Here is a 26,799-nt window from a genome sequence, read left to right on the forward strand (position 1 = left end):
CAGCCATGGCATGTTATAACCACCACACAGAGCAGTACACTCATACGAGCTTATCGTAATTCTAAAGGCTGTTGTTACAGATCCTCTTCCGTGAGCACCGCTCCAAACAGCCACAATCACTTAAACCTCCAGCACGCTGGGTGAGGCAAGGAACGGCTTCCTTCCTTCAATTAAGACAAGGATGAGGACACATAATGAACAACATGGAACACTTTACACACCTTATGAACACCACTATCGCTTAATCTCCATTTAAAGGTACAGTTTGTCACTTCTGCGATGTTAGTGCTAAACAGTCTTCTAAAACACTAACACCCACATATCCTGCCCACCCCCATCTTTCATTGTTCAAATCAAAGGGTAGTCCCGAATCTCACGCCATCGGCTAAAGCAGAAGCTCAAACAGCAGAGCATGGAGCCAGCAACACCAAGGTTATGGTTTTGATTCCCATGAATGCTATTAAGAATTTGTATCCTCAAATGTGCTTTGGATAAAAGCCTCTTCCAAATGCATAAATGTAAGTGTCGGATGGTTCAAACAAACAGAGCAATGTTTTGAAAGCATCACAGTGTTTACAGTGGTCTTGCAGTGGTCCCTGCATACTAGTACTTTGACACTCAAAACTGACTTGCATTACCTTAAAAAATGGTTTAGCAGCCAATCAGAAAATACACTTCTTTAAACTACGCAGAAAAAAGCTCAGTTGACAATTCATAACGTCATAAAATCTTAAATCAAACCAAGTGATTCACACCGCCACATCCGGCACCCATTTTAACCTCAACCATGAGTAAACTCTATTTAAAAAGGCTGGTTCCCCTGAATATGCCTCCTGTAGAAGAACAGGATACAGCAGGCCACATAACCACCAACACCACACAGTCAGACCGCAGTCACCAGATCGAAGCCAGCAGAATGGATCCACCAGACTGTGAGGGGCTTCACATGGAAGTCTGGGTTTGTCATGAAATAGTGTTAAACCACCAAAGTCGCAATGATGTCTGAAGCAGGACTTTGTTTTACCCATTGTTAACTCTTTACACTGGATTTGAGGGACAAAGGAGAGGGCAACATTTACCCACCCCCCTTCAAGCATACAGTGTTAGCACCTGTCAAATAAACTGTACTTGCATTGCAGAGAAGCTTTGAAAGGGATATGCATTTCTGTAGTCATGTTTTAACATGTCAGCAGCAATGCATTCCTGTTATTCTGCATTGGACAGTTTCAGCTGCAGGTTGCTTTAGTACTAGCATGCTGCTAGCAAAGCCAGAGCACTATATTCAGGCCTCCATATTCAGGCCTCCTGCCTGACTCATTTTAGTCTGTGTCTAAACATAATATGCAAAACTTTGAGGTGAATTCAATGTGACCTCCTTTAAACCACGTATCACGAGAATGGAAAATCTTCTTGCCTCTAGACAACAAAATGAAAAATACTGGTAGCTTGATTCTAATAAGAAACATCACAATTTGACAATAAGAAAGGTAAAAAATCAGGGGATGCAACTCCAGTCTTTACTCCAGACTTCAGATTCTTTAGAAATCATTCTAATATGTCGATTTAGTGCTGAAGAAACATTTCTTACAAACAGATTTTATGAACATTTAACAATTGTTCTGCTTAATAGTTGTAGAAATCGTGATTCAGTGATTCGGGATTCGACAGTAGCATTTCAATGGAACGTAATGTGAGTAAATGTAAAAAATAGTTGATCAATTTTCAGTTACAGTGCAGGGCTGTAGTGTCGCATGGGGAGATTATTTGGAAATCATTAGCAGCCATGTTTGAGCGCATCATTGTGATTTAGAAACTTCTGGAGGGTCTTGGAGACAAAGACATTTCACAAAGAGCATGAGTGCTATCATGTGCTAGCCTAAGAATTAAGACCCCCTTCCCCCAAACGTCTGTCTGTCTTCCTGTACTGAAATGACCCCGATTACACAGATAAAAGCACACATGCCACGGCAAAAACACAAACATGCAGCCCTCCAGCTTAATGCAATAGCCTTGTTCCAACACCTAGTGAGATGCTTGCTGTCTGTCTGCATCTTCTAAGCATCCTAACTAGATCCTCCCAGAATTTGCATGCGCAGAACTCTCCATCTTTCCACAGAATTGGAATGTCCCTTTGTTAGTGGCCACTGACAGTTCAAGCAGAATACATTTGTTAATCAAATATTTAAGCTAATTTCATTTGTCACACAAATCACGCAACTCATGTGAAGTCTCTGCCTTTAGCTAATAATACTATAATCTAAGCCTAAAATAAATTGCGCGCATACATTACGGATTACATTCAATTTTTAATTGAACTGAATGATCTTCCATATTTTTCAATATTGAATGAACTCTTAGCTAACTCTTGCTACGTCTGCCATCTGGGAATTTTGATACAATACATTGTTGAACTGGACTCTACCCAATAGATAAATGTGATGCAGCTTTACAATTTGGCCAAAAGAAGGCATCTCAAACGTAAATCTTTGGTGCCCAGCTTTTGCGAGTATGAATGACATGATGACACTAACAATGAAAAGCATGTAGATCAAAAACGGGACGAAAAAGATCTATTATGTATTTGTCATATTTAACCTGGGAAGCCCAAGATATACATGTTCTCCTAAAGCCTTCTTGTTTGCCTTGGATAATCTATCAGGGAAGGGCTTTAACTACCAGAGTTGCTCATATACCTCATTTTAATGATTAACTTGTCTTATTACTGCCATGTTCTATGTAAAATCCGTTCTGTCTCGTGCTGTTTGCACTGTCTGCTATGTAGTCTTGTCTCCTCGAGATGATAGACACTTCCATTACGCCACGTTTGTCCAGACTGTTCAATAGTGTGTGAGTTTAATCCAAGCTTAACACATGGAGCCAAGATTTTCAGTCAGGTTAAAGCACACAGATTAATGAGTTGCTACCTGACTTGCATAACTAGATAAAAACAAAAGACACTTGAGCTGTGGATTTCAGCACAGACTCGACTCAGCGTACTGTGCTGGGAGACGCATACATTGCATTGGATTACCCTGGAAACTGCTTCTCTCCCATGCAAATCCACAATTCACTCATTCAAACAAGAAACAATCTCAAGCTGTTTTGATACAGCATGGTATCCCGTGAGAAGAAACTGTAAAACTGTCCCTACCGTACCAATGTAAGTGAATAAATGCACATTTCCAGGGCATTCTGACCATTCCAAGCAACAGTCTCATGGCTTTAGAAACATTTCCACAGGTCATAAAAACCGCAACGCATGTCATCCAACAAAAGGTGGGAGACGACAAAACGACCAGTCTGGTTCCCTGTGTTTTCTCTCTCTCTTTCTGTAAACAGGCTTGTGTGATTTGGAGACTGAGGGGCCCTGTAAATGTGAAAGAAGCTGAACATGAACAATGAACTTTGTAACCCTCAACACACAGTTTCGGGCCAATTCCCATTGAGCTTGCCTGTGAAAACCCTGAATTCAGTTTCCATTCAAGTGCTGCAAACAATTAATTCCAAATTCTTAGGTATTGAGTTTATGAATTATTAAAGAAATATAAATGCAGGGGTGGCATCCTCTGAGGTGGCTTGTTTTGAAGTCCTCTTCATTCTTCAGGTTACAAAACAGAGCTATAATATGATGGTTGATATGATTTTAAGAAATTTAAGGACACATTCTCCCAAGTAGCTCCTATAATCATAAAAAATAACTTAAAAAAAGTGGATAACTGCAGTGGTACAGGATGGCCATTTTATGCTAATTTCTTGATATCTCTATTTTAAGATTCAGGTTTACAAACTGGGGTCCAGAGAACATCAGGGGGAAAAGTTCAGCGGGAAAATACTTTAAAAGAAAGAATAAATACAATTTTCTAAATGTTACTATGCTCTTGTGTCACTTTTGCATGAGAAAAAAAATCTCCATTTGTGTTCCATGGAAACATGACACTCAGCATACAGATTTGGAACATGAGGGTGGCTAAAATTATTCTACTAAAGGAAGTGAGTAAGAGGGTTTTAAAACTTCAAAAGAGAACATTGCCCACTTATCCTGTAAACTTGGCATTGAATCCTCAGACATCATGTGACAAATGACTATTGAAAATTCCCAGGCCAAAATGATGCCTATGTCCAGTTAATCTTAAAATAAAGAAACGACAATGCTTCATGGTTCAGGCCCAATGATTCAAGATATAAAACCATAAAAAAGTGGCCCTGTTTAGTGTTTACCCAAAACAGTGGAGACTAGTGGCACCACAGATATTCAACATGGATTTAAACCTGGGCTAATTGCTTCTGATAAGGCCACCAAAGCTATGCCAGAAGACAAAGGAGAGCTTCAGAGTACAGCTATTTGGGACCTCCATCATTGGGTTTGGTTGAGAAGATCACAGGACGTTCCGCCAGTTTGTTCCGGGCCAAGGAGGACAGAACTTGTTTGTGTGAGTCGTGCTCCATAAATATTGGCTGTGTGAAAAAAAATTGGTTGTAACCCAAGGTTTGATTGTCCAATTAGTCGATTCCAGCAGAAAAATAAGCTACGCACCCTTGGTTATGATAACATTGACCTCAAAACTAAATTAATCTTTGTTGTATGATATAGACAAACATTTGCACCCAGCTGTTGGTCTTTCAGAGAGTGCCAAGGGCCGAAGAGAGAGCCAAGAGCAAGCTACAAAGATCTGATTGTCTGCAGATATTCACTCTGCAACCAAACAGAGCTAAGAGCTTGTGTTTAAGCAGGATACGGTGAAACGTTTTAAAGAGTTTTGTTCTGATCAGAGCAGGGATGGCAGAACATGATCTGTATAAAACTCTAATGTCGGGAAAAGGGGCCAGAAGCATCCAAGACATGCAAAGTATCTCCATAAAGGAACTACAACAAGACATACATTATAAAACTTTACCACCCTAAGAATGACAGAGAAACAGAGAGAGTTATCAGTTCGTGATCCGCATTTATTCGGCTGAAAATGGGTCAGTGGCAATGAGAGCACAAACTGGTTCTCTCACCAGAGACACATGTAAGCGAAACATTACTCACACATGCCAATAAACATCGGAAAGCACTGGAATGACATACTAAATGCCGGGGGTCAAAGGTTCAAACAAATTGTTTCCTGACCCACTCTTTCCCACGACTATGTTCTGAGCGTGTGTTTATGTCTATAGCTCCTCTGGCACATTGGCAGCGACAGCAGTCTTGGCACGCAGACATAATGACCTGGCAGAGTCTCACCTGACTGAACTCCAGGTATCCTAGATTACCAGCTCTCAGCAATCTGTACATCTCAACTGTGAAGTCTACATTCATCCAGATACATTTGAAAATGCCATTTTAGTTTCAAAAGGCTTTCCATCCACCAAAGCCTTTTGCAAAAGTTTCTTAAGATACTTAAATCATCTAACTGCGCATGTGTAAAACGTTAAAAGCTCACTGCAATGATACTGGGAGACCAGACACAATAAAGTTCTCACGCTATTCTTCTTCAGGCACGATCACTTTATTAGCAAAAATCTCACCACTTGCCACTTTAAGCACATACCATGTTCAAATAAAATTGCCTTCATGTGTTGCCAGAGCAAATGCGAGCAAATCTGTCATCTTCGCAGGAATTAAAAATGAAGATTGTACAAAAGTAACATGTATTTTTGGCAACACTGTGAAAGTGAATAGCACATAGAAGGCACAAACCTGTATATCTTTCAGTACACTATGCTCTGATGCTCACATGATTAAATACACGTCATTGTTTTCAAATACCTCTGTTTTCAAAGTCCACCATGCGAAAAGGGCGTTTTGAAATTGATAAAAACTATGTTTTCACAGAACAAAAATGCAGTCTCAGAAAAATGTGGACGGTTTTCTCGGTTTCAAATGTATCTGGATTAGCGTAGACATAGCCTGAATAGTGCCACTAACGTAAAACATCAGTAAACGGTATTGGAAAAACACCTATACACCTCAAATTAAATTCACATAAGATCTCAAATCTCAAATTTCTCAAATTTTTGAAAAATAAAATGAAAATTGTGTAATTAACTCATCCACATGTCATTCCAAAATTGTAAAAAATAAATAAAAAGTAATTTTTTAGTGGAAAATATTATCATAATTAAACGCAGTTTGATTTATCCCAATAACAATATATTATATTGGTTTAGAATAATTGATAAGAGAAGTTCTTGACAGCCATGGTCACTATTAACTGTTTAAAGATTCATTAAACGTCACCTTTTGTATTCCAGAAGAAAATAAAACAATCACACAGGTTTGGATGGACATGCAGGCGAGTAAATACTGGTAGACTTTTCATTTTGGGGGTTATTTTAAGGTTAGATAATACAAATGACATGTGCTTCCTTGAGAGAGCATTTTTTAAATGCACAATTGTCTGATTTTAGCACTCAAAGTCTGGACCTAACAGGACTAATGTGGTTGTTTTGTAGCCATTTGTAAAAACACACAGACGGTTCAAAAGCCTGACCAGTCAAAAACAGAAAAGAATAACCTTCAACTGAACTATCTTGACAGGAGCCTCCTACAGCTGCCTTTGTCTTGAGTTACTGCAGCAGGGGTGGAAGACAGAAGCTGCTTTTAAAGCTGATGTATAACAAGCTTTTCAGTCCAATCTTGACATGACTGTCACAAGATAAGTGCATGATCTTAGATCAGGTGCAAAGGGCAAATTCGGTCTGCAGATTTCCTCAAGATCTACATTATAAACAATGACTCTTACTTACTGTATAAAATCTTATGATATGTGCATTTACATTCTCAAATGATTATGCATCATATTCACAATGTGTATGTTTATGTAAATTACTTAAGGTGTTCTTTTATCAAGGAACGTTTTCAATCTGTCAGATTATTCAAGACTTGAGAAAAATCTGGCCATTTAAAAAAAAAAGCATGTAAATGCATCTTATATGCATCTGGATCTTAATGAGGAAACCTTTTATAGTTATCGATATTTTATTATACACAATGTTCAAATGTTTTAAGTCAGAAATTATTTTTTTAAAGAAATGATTCCGTTTTATTCAGCAAAGAGGATGCATCAAATTGATTAAAGTGACAGTAAAGACATTTAAAAAAGGGATGCACGATATATCAGCCACCATATCGATATCTGCTGATATATAACCATATCGGTTCATCTTTAATGTTATCGTTATCGGGTTCGATAAGAAAATGTGGCCGATATATTAAGCTGATAAATAATGGATTATTTCCTTTAGCTGAGACAGTTCAGATGTGCGCTGTTCGCCATGAGGGTTTTGAATTGCTTAAAATATAGCTAATTAGATTCAATTCAAGAAAGGAAAATACAGTTAAGTGCAACATGTGCAGTGCAAGTCTGTCATATAGGCTACATGATATTATAATGAGTAAATTATAATTGTGTGCTTTTAATGGTGAGACTTTTGTTTTTGTAATCAGAATCTCAAATTATATTATATTTTTTCATAGAAAAGTTCATAGAAAAAGAAAGTCTTTTCATCTACAGTAGGCTATAGCCTACTTGCTGGTTGACATTGGCTCATTCAATTCATTTTCGAAACCCAAAACACCACAACACACAAAACCCATGAACAAAACAATTACTATCCAAGCCTTGCGAGCACTGTAACAGGTCTAACCAGTTTGCTCTACAAAAGACTGAATCACCACATCGAAGCCCTGTTAACAATTCTTTTAACAGCACGTACAGAGTTCAGTCCATGCGCTCAATATGGTCGTACAGTTGTGTGTACAACTTACAAAACACTGTAGACCTGTGCAGCACCTGCCCTGAAATCATCATACAGGCTTCAGACAAATAACTTTAGGAGATGTAAAAAAACACAAGGAAACTGTTTTAATAATAGCAAGGGTTTAAATGTCAGTTTCCTGAACTCAGTTGAGCATTGTGTGATTAAGTTTCAATCATGCTCTTTGTCCTTCCTTACATTGATTAAAGTACACACAACCCCTCGCAGCTCAAGTCGATCCGCAGGATCCACATTCATATCGCTGTGCACTAATAAAAGCACTGGACAGCAAAAATGTCACACAAATATCCTTCATGATACTCAGAACTAACAAGTTGTCTTATGCGCTAGGCGTTTTCTTGTTATGTCTTACAATTGGGCAATTCTGAAAGGTGTAAACTGATCACACCCAAGGAGTCACACCATTACTTTCTGAATCAAAATCAACACTAACAAATAATGAGTGACATTAAAAACATTAATTGAGTTGTAATGTCTCTAAATAGAGCACACGTGGATCTAACACAAAGTGCATGTGAGGAGAACCATGATGAAAAGTGCACAAGCATTTAAGGGATTGAATGGCATTTCATTCATCAGAGCCAAGACTAAGGATGGAAAAACGTCCACATTTTATGACTAAAGAAAACGTATACCATGAGACAAGACAACTTGATTATTCAGCATGTTCCACATACAAAGGGATTTGCCACAGGATTACAGATGAATGCAATCTACAAAAGACCATTTCTAATGAGGAGGATATGCCATATTTCACAACATAAGGGATTTACTGTATGAGAAATTAAGAAAGGCAATTCAAGCCAAATGTAGGGCAAACAGACAGTATCTGATGTCCAACACCAAACATCCAGCCACACGTAAAAGCTCTGGAATATGTTAATCTAACAAGTCCAATGTCCACTGGACGGTATAATTAGTCAAACTGCTAGTAATTCATTTATCTAAGCTTATAGCACTCATGTTCATGATCTTGTTAAAAACAACACATTGAACAACAGTCACTGCTACAGTTCTCGTATTCTTGAACGACTTGCTTGAAAGTCTTTTGCATTTCTTTATTGATGTCTTATTTCACAACTGCCCTTGTTTGTAAGAAAAAATGAGTTATGAAAGTCACCAAAAAAAACTGGATTTTCCAGAATAACATGGTAGCCTAGTTGCGTTTTGAAACAGTATTTGGATTCTAGCTGCTCTTTAGATGAAGCAGGCAGACCTTCTTGCAGCAGTTACCAGCTGGTCATAAGATCTTAAGGTGGTCAAACTGTTTTTTGGACGCTTTAATTAACAGCCAGCAAATGATCAGCTTGGACCAGTTCGAAACCAGCTACTTTGTAACCAACAGGTCAGGAACCCAGAGAATATTCAAATAAAAACAACAGAATCTTTACCAAAACCTTTTAGTTAAATCTGTTAATTACTCAGTTAACTTTATTATAAAGGCTACAATAAACCAATACACTAGTAGAGCCAAGTTACACTGTCATAAGAACACCTAAACTCACTCACTTACTCACACACAAACACAGCAACAACAAAAACAGTCATTAATCTGGACGATCAATCACAAATAGGCAATTCCGTGTGTAAGTAATGTTGTAACTATCGCTTAAACCACCGTTTAAACCTATTATCCTCAAAAACCCTGATGATGAATGTGATATTTCTAGCAATGCCTCACACATCCTCAGCTTTTTGTCCAGTAGCCCAAATCTGAAGGGCAACACCCCTGTAACAGACCCACACACACTCGACGGGCTTTATTGTCTCCCAATAGTTCAGCTTATGCCGAAACGATACATTTTGTTTTATTATTATTCGTATTTAAAGGGCCAGTGTGCCATTGGAATATGGCAGACTTGAAGCCCAGACAATAAAAGGTGGCATCAAACTGCAAACGTGGTGCCAATGGTCAACCCGTAGAACTAAACACATAAGATTCATTACAAGCTATTCTTTAACAGCACATCATCTTCAGCATTCTCTCTGTCACCAATCAGCAACAAACAGATCCTAGAGACTGCTGGGAGAAACTGTTGTTTATATTAAATTAATAATACATATATCTGATATATTATCTCTGTTAAACGCGAAAAAGAACGAGTTAATAGAGGGTGATCCTCTCCCCAGCTCTTAGTCATCGAAACTGGGTGTGAAACCTTTACATTAGGTTTGTCAATAGAATTATATGAAACGTCACGCGTGATGCATTTAAAACTTGGTATATTCGAAAAGCAAAATGTTACAATGCATCAAACTCTCGCATTATTTCTGGCGGTAATGGTGTACTGACACAGTAAACCCGACAGGACAGACCGAGAATACACAGACAGCTTGACTAGGACACCTTTCCTGAAGTCATGCCAAAACCCGAGTTGTTTTGTGAGTGAACAAAAGGCCACAAGGAACGGGCAATGGGGAAAAGTGCGCTTACCCAAAGATCCGTTCCCCAGCTCATAGCGAAAAACTCCAAGAACTAACGTCTCCTCCGCATAAAACTCCAGTGTTGCTTGTTCTTCCCTCTCTCTGCCGTCGTGTAACTCTCTATACTCCAGTGAAGCCAGCAGCGACAACCTCACGGCTCAGGGTTTTCCCATTTCCGACTAACAATGCGCCTCTGCCGCGGGGAAATGGAGGGATGTGATTGTCCAATAGCGCCTCTTACCCGTCAGAGCTTGCAAATGGAGAGGTAGAGTAACTACACACTACTGGAGCACATGAAAAAGGATTCTGCCATTTAGATTTTAAATCACTGTAAAGAGTTTGATAATAATGTGATAATAAATGGTATTGTATTGTTACATTCATTTAATATATCAAATATTTAATATGTTGAAGATATAACTTGAAAAATGTCAGTTAAGGTACAGTGGGTTGCTTCAAGACTTAAAGAGATAGTTCACCCAAAATGTTTAATTCCGTCATTTATTACTCACCTTTCATGTCGTTTTAAATAAAACTTTCATCTTTGGAACACAAATTAAGATTTTTTGGTGAAATTAGATTAGATTAGATTAGATTAGCCTTTATTGTCTCCTGACGGAGAAATTCATCTTGGGCATTCCAGATATCAGATGCAACACAAAATACATAACACATAACATGATTTACCTACAAATAAGATACCATAATTTACGACGACACACCACATCAGATTGAGAAAGAGTGAAACTACAAGCAGTGCGATTCAATTCTCTCTTCTGCAGAATATTACAAGAGTGAAAAATATAAAAATGTACACAGCAAGAAAAAAAAATAGCTGTCTATGAAAGAGGACAACTAAATTAAAAGTCTTGCTATCAGTGTAAGTAAAAGTTGTGAAGTTAGTTTATTGAATTTAACTTTCAAGCTCACATGTAGGCCTAGTCATTTTATAGCTTCATCTATTGATTCTAAAGCATATTTATATTACCTTTATACTTATTAAATTAAATTGTGCGTGATAATAAATTAAAATTGTACATGTGTGATCGATTAAGGGTACAATAATTACATAAATAATATCTAAATCACACAAAATTATTATTCTAAATAATGATTACTGAAATCCGGACGATTTTGTCTTTAAAAATAATTTGCTGTGTAGTGACCTTTAACTTGGAGTGGAAACTGGTGGAGTGACTGTGCTCACAGCTGATTGGTCCAAGTTCGGTTTGCAACCTCTTACCTGGCTGGAACATCATCTGACCCGGACTAGGTCCAGGTTGGGCGTTACTATGGTTACTAAGTTACTATGGTGATGAACAGTGCTAAAAGCCAAACCACTTTCATAGTGCCTAAAACCCAGGGTTGGCGCAAACTAAACTGAAACATATCTGGCTAGCCACCTAAACTGGCTTCATGGTATCGGCCCCATCATGGAATCTCATTCTCAAGCATGTTCGCTTGACGTGCGAGAACCAATGAGGTTCATTCTCGTGTGTTATGCAGCACGGTTGAGCTTCTGTTTTATGTTCGCTGATCATCAATGTTTATATGTGAATAAAAGCCTTAAGTAAATCTTTTCATCATATAAAGCGATCGAGTCTCTTCAGAAAATTTTGACTAAATCGCTTTGGGTAACTAAAAACTTGGGTAATTGACAAATAACACGTACATGATCTTTTTCTGCAGGCTGTGTTTTCTGGATGAAATGTTTTGTTTTATGAAATGTTTTAAACAGTCTCAGGCAGCATGTCACAGTACTTATTAATAAAAAATATAATACAAACTCCCAAACCAATGTTTCAACAGTTTCTTTATTCATTATTTACATCAAGTGTAACACTGAGGAAGGACTTCACAGTAATATACTATTAAAAGTGAGCTTTAAATTAGAATCACACAAAATATACTTTTTACAAAACAGAAAAAAATACTGTTGATCTGTCAACCTCTGCCTTTTTAATCCCTGTTAAATTCACATATTCAAAATTAAGAGTGTTTTATTTTCATTGCACTTGAAGGACTAGAGCGGTGGCCTTTGGTATATAAATTTCTTCAGCACTTAAAATCTGACCTTACAAAAAGACAGTCTCCAAAGAATGTGAGTTCCAGGATTCAACATAAAAAGTAGATCAATAAATAAACCGAAAATAAATAAAAGTGACAAACAAAAATGTAAAAAAAAAAAAAAAAATGCACATCTTGGGTATTTAAAATTAAACTGAAAAAGATTGAATTCTGATGATTATGTTTGTGAGACAAACGGCTTTGCACCCCAGAGACCGTGTGTGGCTCATAAAGCATAAACTATTGGACAAGATAGTTCTCTCTGAATTGTTCCTAAATACATGATACAATCAAATATTATTTAATGTACAAACTTTCAGAGGTTTGGCAATTTACTAAAATAAAATTGACTGATTATAGCAATAGGAAAAACAAGTTATACAAATTGCGGTGAAAAGTGGCAATGAAAGAAAAAGAACCGGCTGTTTTACTAAAATGTTTAAAAGGCAAAACGCTCCCTGACAATCATGTAAAACTGACATACGAAACAGTCACTCTTTCCCCCCCCCCCCTCAGTTGTTTGGTAATGAAACATTTTCAGACATAATAAATGGAATAGACGACCTGCATGTGTTTGAAAGAGAACTGCTAAATCACACATGAAAAATATGTTCTGTGATTACAAGAGAGGTATTCCTGACAAAGCAAAAGAAATTGATGAGCTCTCTCTGTAAAATAAGACCAGACTTCAAGCACTGTCTTTTTCTTATTAAATGACAGATCATTGCACTTTTTCCTATTCAAGTTGGACACCTCACATCCCCAGATGTCTAAACAGGGTAGCTTGAATGATAATAAAGGCTTCAAAATTCCCATTTGCCACCTTAAAATTGATATTGAATATTTGAGAGCAAAATATATTTACATAGACATATCTTTAACATGACCTTGCAGTGCACAAAACCTTAAATCTCTCACAAAAGGCACCATGTAATATCAGGAAACATTGCCCAGCATGGCAGGAAAACAAAATGGCAAAACAAGCAAAGTTAGTGTAGGCAAGTTATGCTGTGATTTAGAGTAACAAAAACTGTTCTGAACAAACAACTTGTCTGTATTTCTGCTGCAGAGGAACTGAAATGTCATGGAGATGTATGGCAAAACAATTTCGCCTTCCAAATCATCCATATTACATACCCTAGATAGTGAAATAAGGCAAGGCAATTAACATTTATATTTTCAAAATGTGCTCCAGTGTAATCGGTACAAATCAGCTTCATTACATTTTAATTATGACATTGCAGGGTACCCACAAAAATCTCATTTATGCAAATTCTAATAGAAATCTATCATTTCATGAATACAGACTCAGAAAACACATGTAACCGTTTGTGTCCTGAAGAAAATGCTTCTTTTAATAATGTTTCTTTTTAATAAAGGTTGAACGATGTGAAGGGAGACTATGGAGAACACACGCACGCACGCACACACACGTTTTTTAACAAATGAATACATTCATAATGTAGATGCACAGATGGAGACCAAGACCCTCACACCAAAACCTCACCACAAGGACACAAGTCAGTATGACCTTTCACGCCTGTTTGTGGGTATAAAATAATAAGCAATATCTACAATATCATAAAAATGCCTGTGCTTTTAATAGAAAATAACTTAAATTCAAGTTTACAAATGGCGACATTCTAAAGTGAAATCAAAATAAAGTTACAAATCAATGTGCTAAAAGAAAATGCAGTTTGTGTTAAAAGACTTGGCAATACTTGTGTAGTGTTGCAGCTTCTGTTTTGGCAATATGACATAGTCATAAAATAAATTCAGACTATCCACAAATCAAATAATTTCCCCATTGCAAATCAATAAAATCTAGAAATATATTTAGAATTCTTGAGAACTACAACTCTATGAATGTAGTTCTGTGCCATCTTGCTAACGGGGGAATTATCTCAAGGCCACAGATATAAAAGGCCAAACATGATCCATGTGGTGACAGATCCAACACCATTTCAACTATGCCACAGCAAACCACTAACAACTATAATGCATGGACCATATCGAAATAAAGACTAATTACAAAATCATCAATGGTCATCAAATGCTGTAGTGTTTAACAAATGTGGTCAAATTAAAAATGACAGTATGGGATGTAGACAGAAGTACTTTTAGTGTGTAAAATGAGACTGAACAAATGTTTGAAATCCACATTCATTACTACTGTATGTTCTGAACAAGCAATATTGCTTAAGCAAAATTGATTAATGTTATAAATGACATTTCAAAGTTTGCATTGACATTCTGATGCAATATCCAGTTACTGTGAATCAAATGCAAATTAAAGAACCAAAAAAGTGAATGGAAAACTTTTATCTAAAAACAAAATGGACGATAAGTGGACCAGTTAGAGTGTAGTCGGCTCACCTTAACCTGTGCAACCCCTGTCTATTTGTGAAAATTCATTCAGTCATACCAAGATAAAACTGTAAATATTAATTACAAAGTAAATTTGTCAAAAGCAAAACCATGTGTATTCTGGTAGTGACAAAAAGCTTATATACAAAGAACTCTGTTCCCAACTGGCAATTTCAATGAGAAAGTCACCTGTAAACAATAAAGATAGAGAGAGTGTGTGTATGTGTTTGTATTCATTTTCTGAGGTACTTTTTAGAGAATAATTCTCTGTCCCCCAAAATTTAAATAAAACTAGATTGATTCTGGGGCAAAAAAGTTTCAAGGGGTACAGGAGGAGGAGTTTTGGAAGGTGTAGCAGACACCTACAAAGGTGTAGTGGCTACCTTTGCACTACATCACTGATCTCTTTAATGCACGTGTGCAAGTTGTCAAGAGCCGGGCTTGTCCCAGGTGCCCCTAGTCCCGCTCCCCCACCCGCAGAGGAAGCACGCAGCTCCTGTAGACTCAACTCCAGTTTACCCACTGCCTCGCGAAAGGCAAACTTATTACGCGTCTGTGGGATGCAATCGACATACCCCGAGCAGTAGTCCAAAAGTTGGTGTCCCACATCCAGGACCTGGCTGCTGGAAGAAAGCTCGGTGTTGCCATGAATGGCACTACTCAAGCATTCAGCACATTCCAAAAGAGCCTCCTTGCTGATCTTCTCCAGGGGGATCCGTTCTGTCTGCTGCCGAGTCCTTCTAAGGGTGGGTTTAGCGGAAGTAGGGCCAGGTCCGCCACTGGAAGAACCATTGGCCATCTTAGTCTGGGTGGTGGTGTTGCTAGTGGGGACTAAGGGAGCTGGAGGCACTTGTGGTGGTGGTATTGATGGACGCGCCCCTCTGGCTTCTCGCCCTGACCTTTTGACGCCATCTCCATTGACCTCCATGTTCCCACTGACTGCTTCATCGGCTGCATCAGCACTGTATGTGTGATGGAGGGAGCGGAGCATGGGCGGTGGAGGAGGTGCACATTTTGGCTTAACCAGTCGTGGTCGGTCACGATCCCCACTGTCAGACAGCAGTTTGAAGCGGTTGCCCTGAGAGTCCACGCCAACTAGGCCGTCGGCCGAGCTGTGCTTTAGGGTCGGCGAGATCAGAACTGGAACTTTGTGGTTGTGCAGATTAACTGAACCAAGAGTGGAGGTTTTCGATGGAGACGACCAGCCTTGCCGGTCATCTTGACCATCTTTTCCCCGTGTATTTGAGTCCGAATCAGCCTCTCCCCCTACACCTGGTGCTCTAACTCCACCTGCCACCCCTCGTGGCAAGAGTTTAGCTTTGGGACGATCCCGTATCTGAGCCGTACCTTCGTCAAGCTTTCTCAGGATTGCATCCGAAGGTCGTGCTGCCCCGTTTTCCGGTTGAGAGGTGGTGGAAGCTGTACGCTCTAGTGGGGGTTTGCTACGGTTTCTTGGTAATGTCAATGCCATGCGCTCTAAGTCTGGCAACCCAGCAGACATAGAGGAAGTTGAATTGGAACGAGGGAATGGCTTGGTTCCACTCCCTTCGTCTATCCCAGAAGGCTTACCAGTCCGCAAACCAAGGGTCTTTTTGATAAGGCGAGGGGTGAAGAAGCCCGCTAGGCTTCCCCAGCTACTGCTGCCTCCCACTTGACCAGAGGTTGCTCCAGAGTTTGAAGATGAGGGCTTCTGCCCAAACGTGGCCCCACAACAGCGGGACTGTACATGGTTCCCCTCACCATGAGATGGAGAGAAACTCAACCCATCAGTTTGGGGCAAAGGAGGAGGGCCTGCAAACCCAGCCGTGGGCTCATACTTTTTATGGGGCTGGGTCTCCATCTCCCGGAAAGAGCTGCTCCTCTTGGGTGGCATTGGGAGATTCTGCTGCTGCTGAGGTGAGGACGAAGTAGAAGATGAGGACATGGACTTTTTCTTCATGAAAGAACTGAAGAAGCCAGCTTTGCGGTCACGGGTGAAGGTGGTGTCCTGGGGGTCCTCCAGCAGGCTAGATGGAGACTTATCCCTCTGTTTACGTGGTAGGGCCGGAGAGCTGCTGAAGCGTCCATCACCAACAAAAAGGGATGCTGCAAGACCTAAACACAATGGTAAAACAGAACCAAAGGTCAAAGAGCAGCGAAATAAGAGGTAGTAGTTGACATGCAAATTTAATACTTATGCGCTTTCATATTTAAATGGCTTGTCTCACCATGGAACATTTGATTACATAATTATTCAGTGCACAGATTTTTTTATTGTTACATTGTGATGGCTTGACTATAAATGTACTATTTAATTCATTACATTGTTGCCAATAGTTTTGCCTCAAGCAATTGTATCAAAGATAAATATATGAGTAACGCAGTGTAAATGAAGGCTGTGGAGTGGTATTTGAAATCACTGCAACATTCAGTCATTTGCACTATCGCTCTGCCTATGACCCACATTGTAATTTATAGAACCTAACCTAGCATATTCTCTTATACAAGAAACTGTGTAGTGTGCCTATGAGCTGCTTGCTCTCATAATTCAAATGAGAGGACCTGTTACTCTTTAATTCATGGGGTAAAATGTTTCATGAGTGGGCCAAGATATTTTTAATGTATTTTTCACAGGTCCTGTGACAAACAGGGTGTCTAGATATTTGCAATATAGAGAGTGTATCACTTGATATGTAGGGGACAGTAAGATTGTCCAAAGGATAGGACAATAAATACAGAAACGGGAATACAAAATATGTTTAAAAATATTTTTTTTTTAGCATTCTTAAAAGTTGATAACATGACAAAGAGGCAGCTTTACAAAAAAAAAAATATTATAAAACAATCCCACCTAAAAGTTTATTTTGCATAAACTATGTAATTTCAATAAATAACACATAGTTGAGTAGAAAAACAATATTGCACAATACATAAAATTCTTTAATTGTGAGTAAGGTTAAACATATTTGAATCATAATATAGGTACACATGCAGTTGGTGAAGTGCTTATGTGCATACTTGGGGTTTAGTGACATGCAGAAAATGGGAACAAACCAGCAATAGAATGAAATCAGATGTATTTACAGAAAAATTATCAAAACATGAGAGTTAAAATCTGTTATGAATGTTTATGAACATGTCAGTCATCTGTTCTTGATACATTTTGAACATTTCAAATGAATGTAAATAAAAGAAGTGATATACAGGATATAACATTTTTAATTTTTTAAAACTTTTTTAATACTCCTATGTTTATGAATATATGTAGGGTTATATACTGTATAGCTCTGTTAATCGATAAGGAACACCACTCCCATTCTCTTGAGTTTCTTTCTGAGCCGACTGAGCCGGAGTTGGGTCTGTATACCTGCAGGGCCATGGGGTCCTGCGTCTTCCATATTCTCCTTGTTCTCAGAGTGTTTCTTCTGGCTACGAGACTTTGAGGGCAAGAGTGGCATATCATGGCCGAAGGTGTGTGCGAGCCCACACTGCCCACCAGATGCTGTCTTACACAGTTCTTCGGCTACCTCTGGAGAAGAGTTAGCAGAGAGAAGGTGCATGTTAATATTGTGTTTTACATGAAAGCATCAATGCTCCAATATTTTTAAACTTTATTTCAGTCACTTTTCAATGGTATAGTCAATACAAACTGCACCCAAGTCATTTATCGTTTAAGACTGTTTATTGTGCATTGAGTTTTCTCTGCTAAATCGTCAAGTGTATAAGATCTGCATGAAGTCTGCTCAGTCTACAGCTTCATCTGGCACTCACAACAGATGATGTCATAATACCTTCTGAGATGCTTGAGTCATGGAACATGGTCTCAAATGCCTGGTGAATCTCAGCAAATGAGGGTCTATCCAGTGGACTCCACTGCCAACCTGCCAACACACAACAAAATATGGATTTACATAATGACCAAAACCTTCACTAAAGGTCAAAGGCTTGGGGGCTGTATTTTTTTATTATATATATTTTTAAAAGTAGAATTCTGAATTTCAATATGACCTCATGGTACGGTAACCTGAGTGTTAAAAATAGATCAGTTAAATAAATAAGGTGTTCAAGATTTTAAATGAAGCCAGAGTAAAGTAATAGGCCAGATGCAGACACATTTGAATTATTTAAATTTATTTAAAGCCATGCAAAATGCCTCAATGATAATACAGGATGTGTCTCACACTCTTCATGGTGATTTCCAATTGCTGCCATCGGGGAGGCGTTATAGGCAACCACGGGTAATGAAAAAGTGCATCAGTTATCCTTTATGCCTAAGGCTGTTCAAATTTTAAATGCGAGAGATGATTATTATTTTAAGAAATTATACAAATGATTTTGTTAATGTGTATGTTATTTACGTATGTATTGTCATTTATGTATTGTACAGTGAAGTCGAAGAAACATTTCCATCACATGGATAATAAAGTTGCTGAACTGAACTAAAAGTAATGCTTATATTCAGCAAGGTTACATTAAATTGATCAAATGTGACAGTAAAGACATGTTACAAAAGATTTCCATTTCAAATAAACACTGTTCTTTTGAACTTTGTTAATCAAAAAATACTGAAAAACAACGTCATGGTTTCCACAAAATATTAAGCAGTACTGTTGTCAACATGGAAAATAATAAGAAATGTTTCTTAAGCACCAAATCAGCAATTCAGAATGATTTCTGAAGGGTCATGTGACACTGAAGATTGGAATAATTATGCTGAAAATTCAGCTTTGCCACTGTAATAAATTACATTTTAAAATCTATTAATAGAAAACAGTTATTTTAAATTGTAACAACATTTCACAACATTACTCTTTACTGTATTTTTGATCAAATAAATGCAGCCTTTGTGAGCATAAGAGATGTTTTTTCAAAAACCTAAAAAAATAAACTGATCCCAAACCTTTGAATGGTAGCGTAGTTTAACATGGGTTGTGTTAATGGGTTACCGTACCAACAGAGTGTCTGTCATTAACTTAACCCAATGCTTAGAGAATATATATGACACCTTCACACTATTTGAATATACACTAATGATGTTATACTTTAAATATTTTTTTTATGTTAAGTGAAAGCTATAAATAAAGCATCATCGTAATTCACAATCGTTGATACTCACAGGCTCTCATGAGCTCGTAAACTTTAGGGGGACAGCCCTCGGGCTGCTCCATGCGGTAGCCCTTCTCCAGCAGGTCGTACACCTGAGACAGGTCGATTCCTGGGTATGGAGACATGCCGTACGTCGCAATCTCCCAAAGCAAAACTCCAAATGCTGGGGAGTTTGAAGTAAATAAGTGAGTCAGTCTGCAACACATAACTCTTTATAGCGTAAAAGAACTTCCACCACACAATCCTCATGACAACATGAAATAAGAAACTGACCCCACACATCTGATTTGATGGAGAAGGTGTTGTAGGCCAGACTCTCTGGTGCTGTCCATTTGATGGGGAATTTGGCACCTGCATGAGCGGTGTAAGTGTCGCCTGTCATCAGACGGCTCAGTCCGAAATCAGCCACCTTGACCACGTGATTCTCTCCAACCAGACAATTACGAGCTGCCAAGTCCCTGAGAAAGAGATTGACAAGCTGAGATCTCTCAATCGGATTTAAGAAAAGTTCAAACAATGTAATCAATAAGAAAAAGTGAATTTAAATGACATCTTCAGCATCCTAACGTCCAGTGATGCTCACCTGTGGATGAAGTTCTTCTTCTCCAGATACTCCATGGCGGAGGAGATCTGAGTGGCCATGTAGAGCAGCACCACAGCGTTCACCTGTTCTCTGTCACACTCACGCAGGTAGTCCAGCAGGTTCCCGTGGGGCATGTACTCCGTCACTATGTAGAATGGAGGCTCCAGTGTACACACACCTAGAAGGGGGCATCAGAACAAACCAATCAGGCACAAGTATATATACATTTTTATATGCGATACCCTTTTGTTTTTACCCAGTTTTTGTGACAGAACTTTATTACTAAGACGTGACATAACGTGACAACCATGTATGAAAATGTATGAATGTATATCTGTATTAAAGGGAATTATGGGCTGGTTTTGCACATTCCTAGTATACTCACCCAGTAACTGTACTAGATTGGGATGTTTCACCTCCTTCATGACTGCAGCCTCCTTCAGAAACTCCTCAACTTCCATGGTGTCCTCCTTTAGGATAAAGTGATATAACAGCATAAATATGTATAGAATAACAAGCATACAAAAATCTATATAAAATCGAATACGAAAACTCCTAAAACAGAAATCCATGAGTGCAATATAATCAACATCCTCTTGGTGGCACACAACACCACATAAACTGTTTCTGGGTATCGTTTTAAAACAAGGTTTCATTTCTTAACATTAGTTAACTACATTAGATAACATGAACTAACAATAAAAAATACTTCTAACTCATTTATTAGTCTTGGTTAATGTTCATTTTATTTTAACCTGTTATATTTTTTATTAACTAACGTTAAAGTAATAAATGTTATGCTAATTTTTAGTTAATATTAGTTGATGCATTTACCCATGTTAACTAATGGGGCCATATTGTAATAGTTCCTGTTGCCTGCAATGAAAAACAATGATATAACATAAAACACACACCTTTAGTGTTTTTACAGCTACAGTGAGGTTGTACTTTTTCCAAACTCCGACGTACACCTCTCCGTACTGGCCACCACCCAATTTGTGCTTCATGGTGATGTCGGTGCGCTCCATCTCCCACTTGTCGTGGATGGGAGAGACGCCGTAGACGGTTGGCTTGTTGCATTTCGGAGCGGGATAGTGTAGCGTGGTTACCAGACCATCCGCCACTGTGGAATGATGATGAACCAGCTCAGCTAACGTGCTAAAACGACTCTCAGCTGTTACGTAGACCTGAGACAGAAGAGAAGAGTGAATAAATGTAATAAAGCAAAAGGAGCTTTGCTTTCAGAGTAAAGTGAAAGCAGCACTACCTTTCCGTCAGAGGCGGTGTTGATCCGGTAGTGATAGACCCGTCCCTCGTAGCGAAGCGAGATGGAGAGCTGGCCAGGACTGCTCTCGCTCTCCCTCACCAGGAAGCTGCCATTGATCAGACTGCTGAGCAGGTACTCAGCGGCGCTGCGGGACACGGGCCCATGATACCAGCTGTGCTTCTCCAGGCTGTTCACGGGGGTGATGTAGTTACTGGGCACCCAACCCTGGCCGTTCTTCGAACGGACTTCACTCCACTCTCCATTCTGATTGTACCCCAACACTCGCAGCTTCTCTCCTGAAATACCAAAAATTGAGCAAGAGTGAGACAGATACAACATTGATGTATGAGAAATATACCACAATGTTTTACTAATGTTTCAGCAATGTAAAGCCTTGTTGTTCATGTCAATACATCCGAATGGAATGGAATGTAAAGAGGGATCAGTCAGTGCAAGCCACAACAGGTCCATCGTTCAGCAATAAAAACATCCAGACCAAGAAGAACAGTGTCTTATTTTGTAAGTATTTAAAATATTTTGAGATCTGAACACCTCCTGAGGGCATCTGGGAGTGGCGGCAGAGAAGTGACAATTAGGACATAAGATAAATCAATCTAGTATTTGATGTACAGCGCTGTTTTTTAATAACCCCAAATACATGTGCCTTAGACAGACATGTTTGGTTGCGTCACATTTTTAAGATGCTACACAAGTTAAAAATAGTATTTTTACAAGATATGCCTTGAAAAGCCCTTTTGAAAACATCCCAAGAGCCCCGTGTTCGGTTCCATTAAGCTGTGCTTCGTCTAGCTGTTTGAAGAAAAGTCCTCTCCAGAGTGTTGAATCACTGCGTTTATGCTGTCAAAGTGCTGTTGAAAAAATAACTTTTATAATAAAACTATAGAAAAATATGTTTATATTCATATACACTGCTGTTTTATGTTTTTGAAAGAAGTCACTTATGCTAATTTATGCTCAAGGCTGTATTTATAAGATAAAAAATACAGTGGAATATTATTACAATTTAAAATGACTCTTTTCTATTTTAAAATCTAATGTATTCCTGTGATGACAACGCCAAATTTTCAGCATCATTACTCCAGTCTTCAGTGTCACATGATCCTTCAATATGCTGATTTGCTCCTTAAGAAACACTTTGTATTATCAATGTTGAAAACAGCTGTGCTGCTTAATATTTTTGTGGAAACCGTGAAATATTTTGTAGCACTATAAATGTCATATAGTGTCACTTTTGATCAATTTAATGCATCCTTTTATTATTTATATTAGATAAAATACACTTTTTTTAATCTATGCTGTCATGCTGTTCCTTCACCTTGTTGTGATCCCATCAAGCATTTGTCCAGTAGAGGGCGCTCTCATTACGTCAGAGAAAAAGAGTTCAGGCTCACTAGCTTTCAGACAGCAAGTGGTTTTTTGCTAATCCTAAACTGACACTGGCGCGGCAACAAGGCCCTCACGACAAGACAAGAAGAGACTGGCGCAGTGGTGCCAACCAGACGACATTACATTACTGGCCATTAGCGGCTACTTCAGAGAGAAAGAGCAAGCCGCTAACTCCCTCTCTCTGAACTCTCTTCTCTTGGCTAGTCTGTGTTTACCCACCTGCTTTTCACCCGGCTGACGGGATTACACTTTAAAACAGACATTAGCGTTAGCAGTGGCCATTCAGCATGGAGCATCTGAGACTCATGTTCCTATTACAACACGCTGGAAAGAGTTGTGGGCGTTAGTGCATATGGCTCAGGTTGGTGCCCATGTGTTCATGCTCCTCAGCTGAATAGAACAAACTTTAGCCTCCGTTTTCATTTTTAGCCTGGTTCTTTGTGCTTTGATCCTACAAAGTGCTGCTGGGAAGAGGAACAACAAAGATCTGAAGTAAAGAATGGAGGAAGGAGTACGATGGAAGGAAGAGGAAGGATAATAGCATGGTGTCCTTGTTATAAAGAGGGAGGAAGTTATCAATAATGGTTGTGAAAACACTCTCCGGCCTTGTTTATTCCAGATATTTCCATTTGGTCCTGGGTCAAATTTGAGTTTACACTACCAATGCAATGTGGTTTTTCATTTGTGTACAAAGTGAACAACGAAACCAAGCACAACCACACTCGTTCCCTTTTGACGATCGTACCTTTCGTGATGCTCAGCGTGTTGTCACCACTGGCAACAAAGTCGTAAAGAGCAACGAAGAGGTTCGGGTCGCTCTCTGCAGCACCCAACAGATTCTCCTTCGAGCTCCAGCGCACCGCTTCAGTCAGAGCCGTCGAGTCCAGTCCAAACGGCCTGTGCAGGGCCTCTGTCAGGAAGAAAGAGACATGAAGACGCTTATGAGTAACAGGAAACATAAGTGACATCTCAAATGAGAAAGCCTCTGGGAAGGGCAAAATGAAGCAATATAAGAGGTGAGGTTTCAGAAAAAAAGTTGACGAACATGAGAACGTCAAGGTGGAGAGGGAGCAGAGGAGTGAAGAAACAGCATATGACACAGAGGAATGCGATTCAGTGGCATCACGGCTCCTTACGTCAAACCTGACGTAAGAACAATGATCGCTTTCTCAAAATCATTTGTGCAAACAATACACGAAGGCTACACAAAACAGCAATGAATACAAAGGCTATATAAGATCAGGTTGATTGACGTTAATGTAATGAATGTTTAATGATTAAATATTTTACAATTCACAAAGCATTATTGGAGAATGTGTTGTATCTGTAATGTATTTTTAAATAGACATGGTATAGGGTGAATTCAGGGTGATTTGGACACTTTTTGCCATTGAGTTGACTTGGAAAAAGTGTCCCAATCAACCTGAATTCAGTCAAATATATTTAGTAACATTTTTATAAAAACTTGCATTAATTATATATGGCTACATTTAAATAAACTACACTGCCACATCCATTTTGCCATGTTAAAATTAAGTATTGATCTATTAGAAACACTTAAAACACTTCCAATTGTGAAAAGCAGATGAACACTGGAAAAACCCCAAGAGAAAAATATTTGACTTCCACATTGACCATACCACAAAAAATGAAATGTATATACACATCCCTCGACCTGAAATCCTTCATAAAACTAACTGGCACCAGCGCAGCACTGCCTATGAGACCTGCCAGTTAAAAAGAAGGGCTACCTGCGGAGCAATAGTGGTCCACATCCTGTAGGCTGGACTGGTTGGTCAGCCTGGCCCTCTCTTCCTCAAAACTGCTGCTGGACAGCAGGGTCTTCAATGGCATAATCTAGCAGCACTAGATTAATCTATAATCTCACATGGAATACAACACAGACCTGATTTGGTGAGAGTTTTGATTTTATCTGAAAGGCTTTGACTCTTAAGCAAGATTTTAAGCTGGGGAGGAGCATAAAACTGCTTTGAGGTTGGAAAAATGGTGTGGGAGAGTCTCCACGCCTTCAGCATGTCTGCGTCTGTTGATCTTCCTTTACAGCTGTCAACCAGCCACAAACACACACACACACACACACACACACACACAGCATGTCTGGGCAGCTGCCCCTTTCCTTAGGGAAAAGAGTGGCAAGACAAAACTTGGGAAGGATAGAGGAGAAAGATTTCTGAAACTAGCTTTACTAATCATTAGAGAACATATTCCGCCTGCAAGATTTGGCTAGATTAGGTTTCTCTTTTCAAAACTAATGTGGTGTAACCATGGTACAGGGCAGGGGTGGTACCAAAAAGCTATACCACGGAATCTGATATATAATATGATTGCCATATTCCCAACTCCCAAGGTACTTACATTTAACATACCAACTTCATTTTCTGAATGCCTGGCAAGAGCAACAGCCAAATTATTCATCCTCAGCTTGCATCACAAAATCAACAGCAAGTCCATCATGATAAATACAATGGATGGTTTCACAATCAGCAACTAGTCCTTCAACAACCAACTAGATTAGCTAATTTTTATATTCTGGCTAATATAATATGATCTGGGGGGGGTTCCACACAAATACTAAACAACACCAGGACTGGGAGGCACCAAATCAGCATATTAGAAAGATTTCAGAAGGATCATGGGACACTGAAGACTGGAATAATGGCTGCAGAAAATGCAGCAAATTCATCTTAGAAATAAATGTATTTTAAATATTTTAAAAGAGATACGCATTTATTTTTATACAATATAACTAATTATACTACTATATTAATCAAACGAATGCAGCCTTGGTAAGTATACAATAATTCTTTCAAAAACCTTTTAAAAATCCTTAAAGGGGTGGTTGATTATTTCACTTTTCTAACCTTAGTTAGTGTGTAATGTTGCTGTTTGAGCAAAAACAATATCTGCAAAGTTACAAAGCTAAAAATTCAAAGCAAAGGAAGATATTTGCTTTTAAAGAAATAGTTTAAGGACTACAACAAACGGCTGGTAGGGACTATAGACGCCATTCCTCCCGGGTTAGTGACATCACTAACCCTAAAATTTACATAAACCCCGCCCCCGGGAACACGCAGTGCAGCGCATGTTGAGAAGAGGAAGAGTTGTTGTAGTCGAGCACATTTGGGAGTCTGCTCAAGCTGTCACATCCGTCTTTTCACATGCAATACAGTACGTAACACAAATGCAATAGCATGTCACTCTGTAGACATCTTACAACACTTCCCACACAAGCGATTTTATAGATTATCATGACAGAAAATGCTAATCAATGACTTGAAGATAGTTAACTCCACATCAGCAACATAAATCCATCAACTGACCATTCAGAAACGTCCTGTTGCATTCTACTTTTTGTCACTTTTTCTTGAGTCTCTCCATCATTGTCTGACTCCAGTTTAAACATAAAGACAGAACAGTTTCTGACATGTTATTGCTTGTCTGCATGAGGTAATCAGAGCTGCTAACACACACACCAGCTCTTGAAGCTCTTTTGCTGGGAGCAGCAGCTCATTTGCATTTAAAGGGACACACACAAAACGACATGTTTTTGCTCACCCTCAAAAAGGGACAATTTAAAAATGCTGTAAAAAATTATCTGTGGGGTATTTTGAGCTAAAACTTCACATACACACTCTAGGGACATCAGAGACTTATTTTACATCTTGTGAAAAGGGGCATTACAACACTCCTTTCACTTTTGAACAATACAGTATATGCTAAGAAAAATATTTCAAATATGATGTTGTGATTATGTTGCATATACAGTACAACCTAAAACCAGGCTAACAGCACAGAGCTACCAGTTAGTGAACTA

At 38.8% G+C, this 26,799-nt stretch overlaps 2 protein-coding genes across 9 annotated transcripts in view; both read right to left on the bottom strand.

The window, feature by feature from the left end:
• fnbp1l (formin binding protein 1-like) overlaps positions 1 to 10,460 on the bottom strand; it is a 45,124-nt gene extending 34,664 nt beyond the window's left edge. For 3 of the 6 annotated variants that reach the window (XM_079638768.1, XM_079638769.1, XM_079638771.1), the window contains exon 1: positions 10,199 to 10,431. In XM_079638768.1, coding sequence (XP_079494894.1) covers positions 10,199 to 10,222 — 24 coding nt within the window. In that variant the 5' untranslated portion in view covers positions 10,223 to 10,431. Of the gene's footprint in view, positions 1 to 10,198 lie in introns of all 6 variants that reach the window. The other 3 variants (XM_079638770.1, XM_079638773.1, XM_079638772.1) reach the window with 3 other exon arrangements.
• Positions 10,461 to 11,983: 1,523 nt separating this feature from the next.
• abl2 (c-abl oncogene 2, non-receptor tyrosine kinase) overlaps positions 11,984 to 26,799 on the bottom strand; it is a 32,983-nt gene continuing 18,167 nt past the window's right edge. For 2 of the 3 annotated variants that reach the window (XM_079638752.1, XM_079638754.1), the window contains exons 2-11: positions 23,710 to 23,874; positions 21,558 to 21,853; positions 21,205 to 21,477; positions 20,676 to 20,760; positions 20,291 to 20,468; positions 19,981 to 20,165; positions 19,718 to 19,870; positions 18,393 to 18,482; positions 17,969 to 18,130; positions 11,984 to 16,716 (exon numbers count right to left, since the gene is read on the bottom strand). In XM_079638752.1, coding sequence (XP_079494878.1) covers positions 15,002 to 16,716; positions 17,969 to 18,130; positions 18,393 to 18,482; positions 19,718 to 19,870; positions 19,981 to 20,165; positions 20,291 to 20,468; positions 20,676 to 20,760; positions 21,205 to 21,477; positions 21,558 to 21,853; positions 23,710 to 23,874 — 3,302 coding nt within the window. In that variant the 3' untranslated portion in view covers positions 11,984 to 15,001. Of the gene's footprint in view, positions 16,717 to 17,968; positions 18,131 to 18,392; positions 18,483 to 19,717; positions 19,871 to 19,980; positions 20,166 to 20,290; positions 20,469 to 20,675; positions 20,761 to 21,204; positions 21,478 to 21,557; positions 21,854 to 23,709; positions 23,875 to 24,715; positions 24,910 to 26,799 lie in introns of those variants that run through there. The other variant, XM_079638753.1, reaches the window with a different exon arrangement.

The sequence above is a fragment of the Phoxinus phoxinus genome (genome assembly GCF_949152265.1).
Source record: "Phoxinus phoxinus genome assembly, chromosome: 15".
NCBI classification, from domain to species: domain Eukaryota; kingdom Metazoa; phylum Chordata; class Actinopteri; order Cypriniformes; family Leuciscidae; genus Phoxinus; species Phoxinus phoxinus.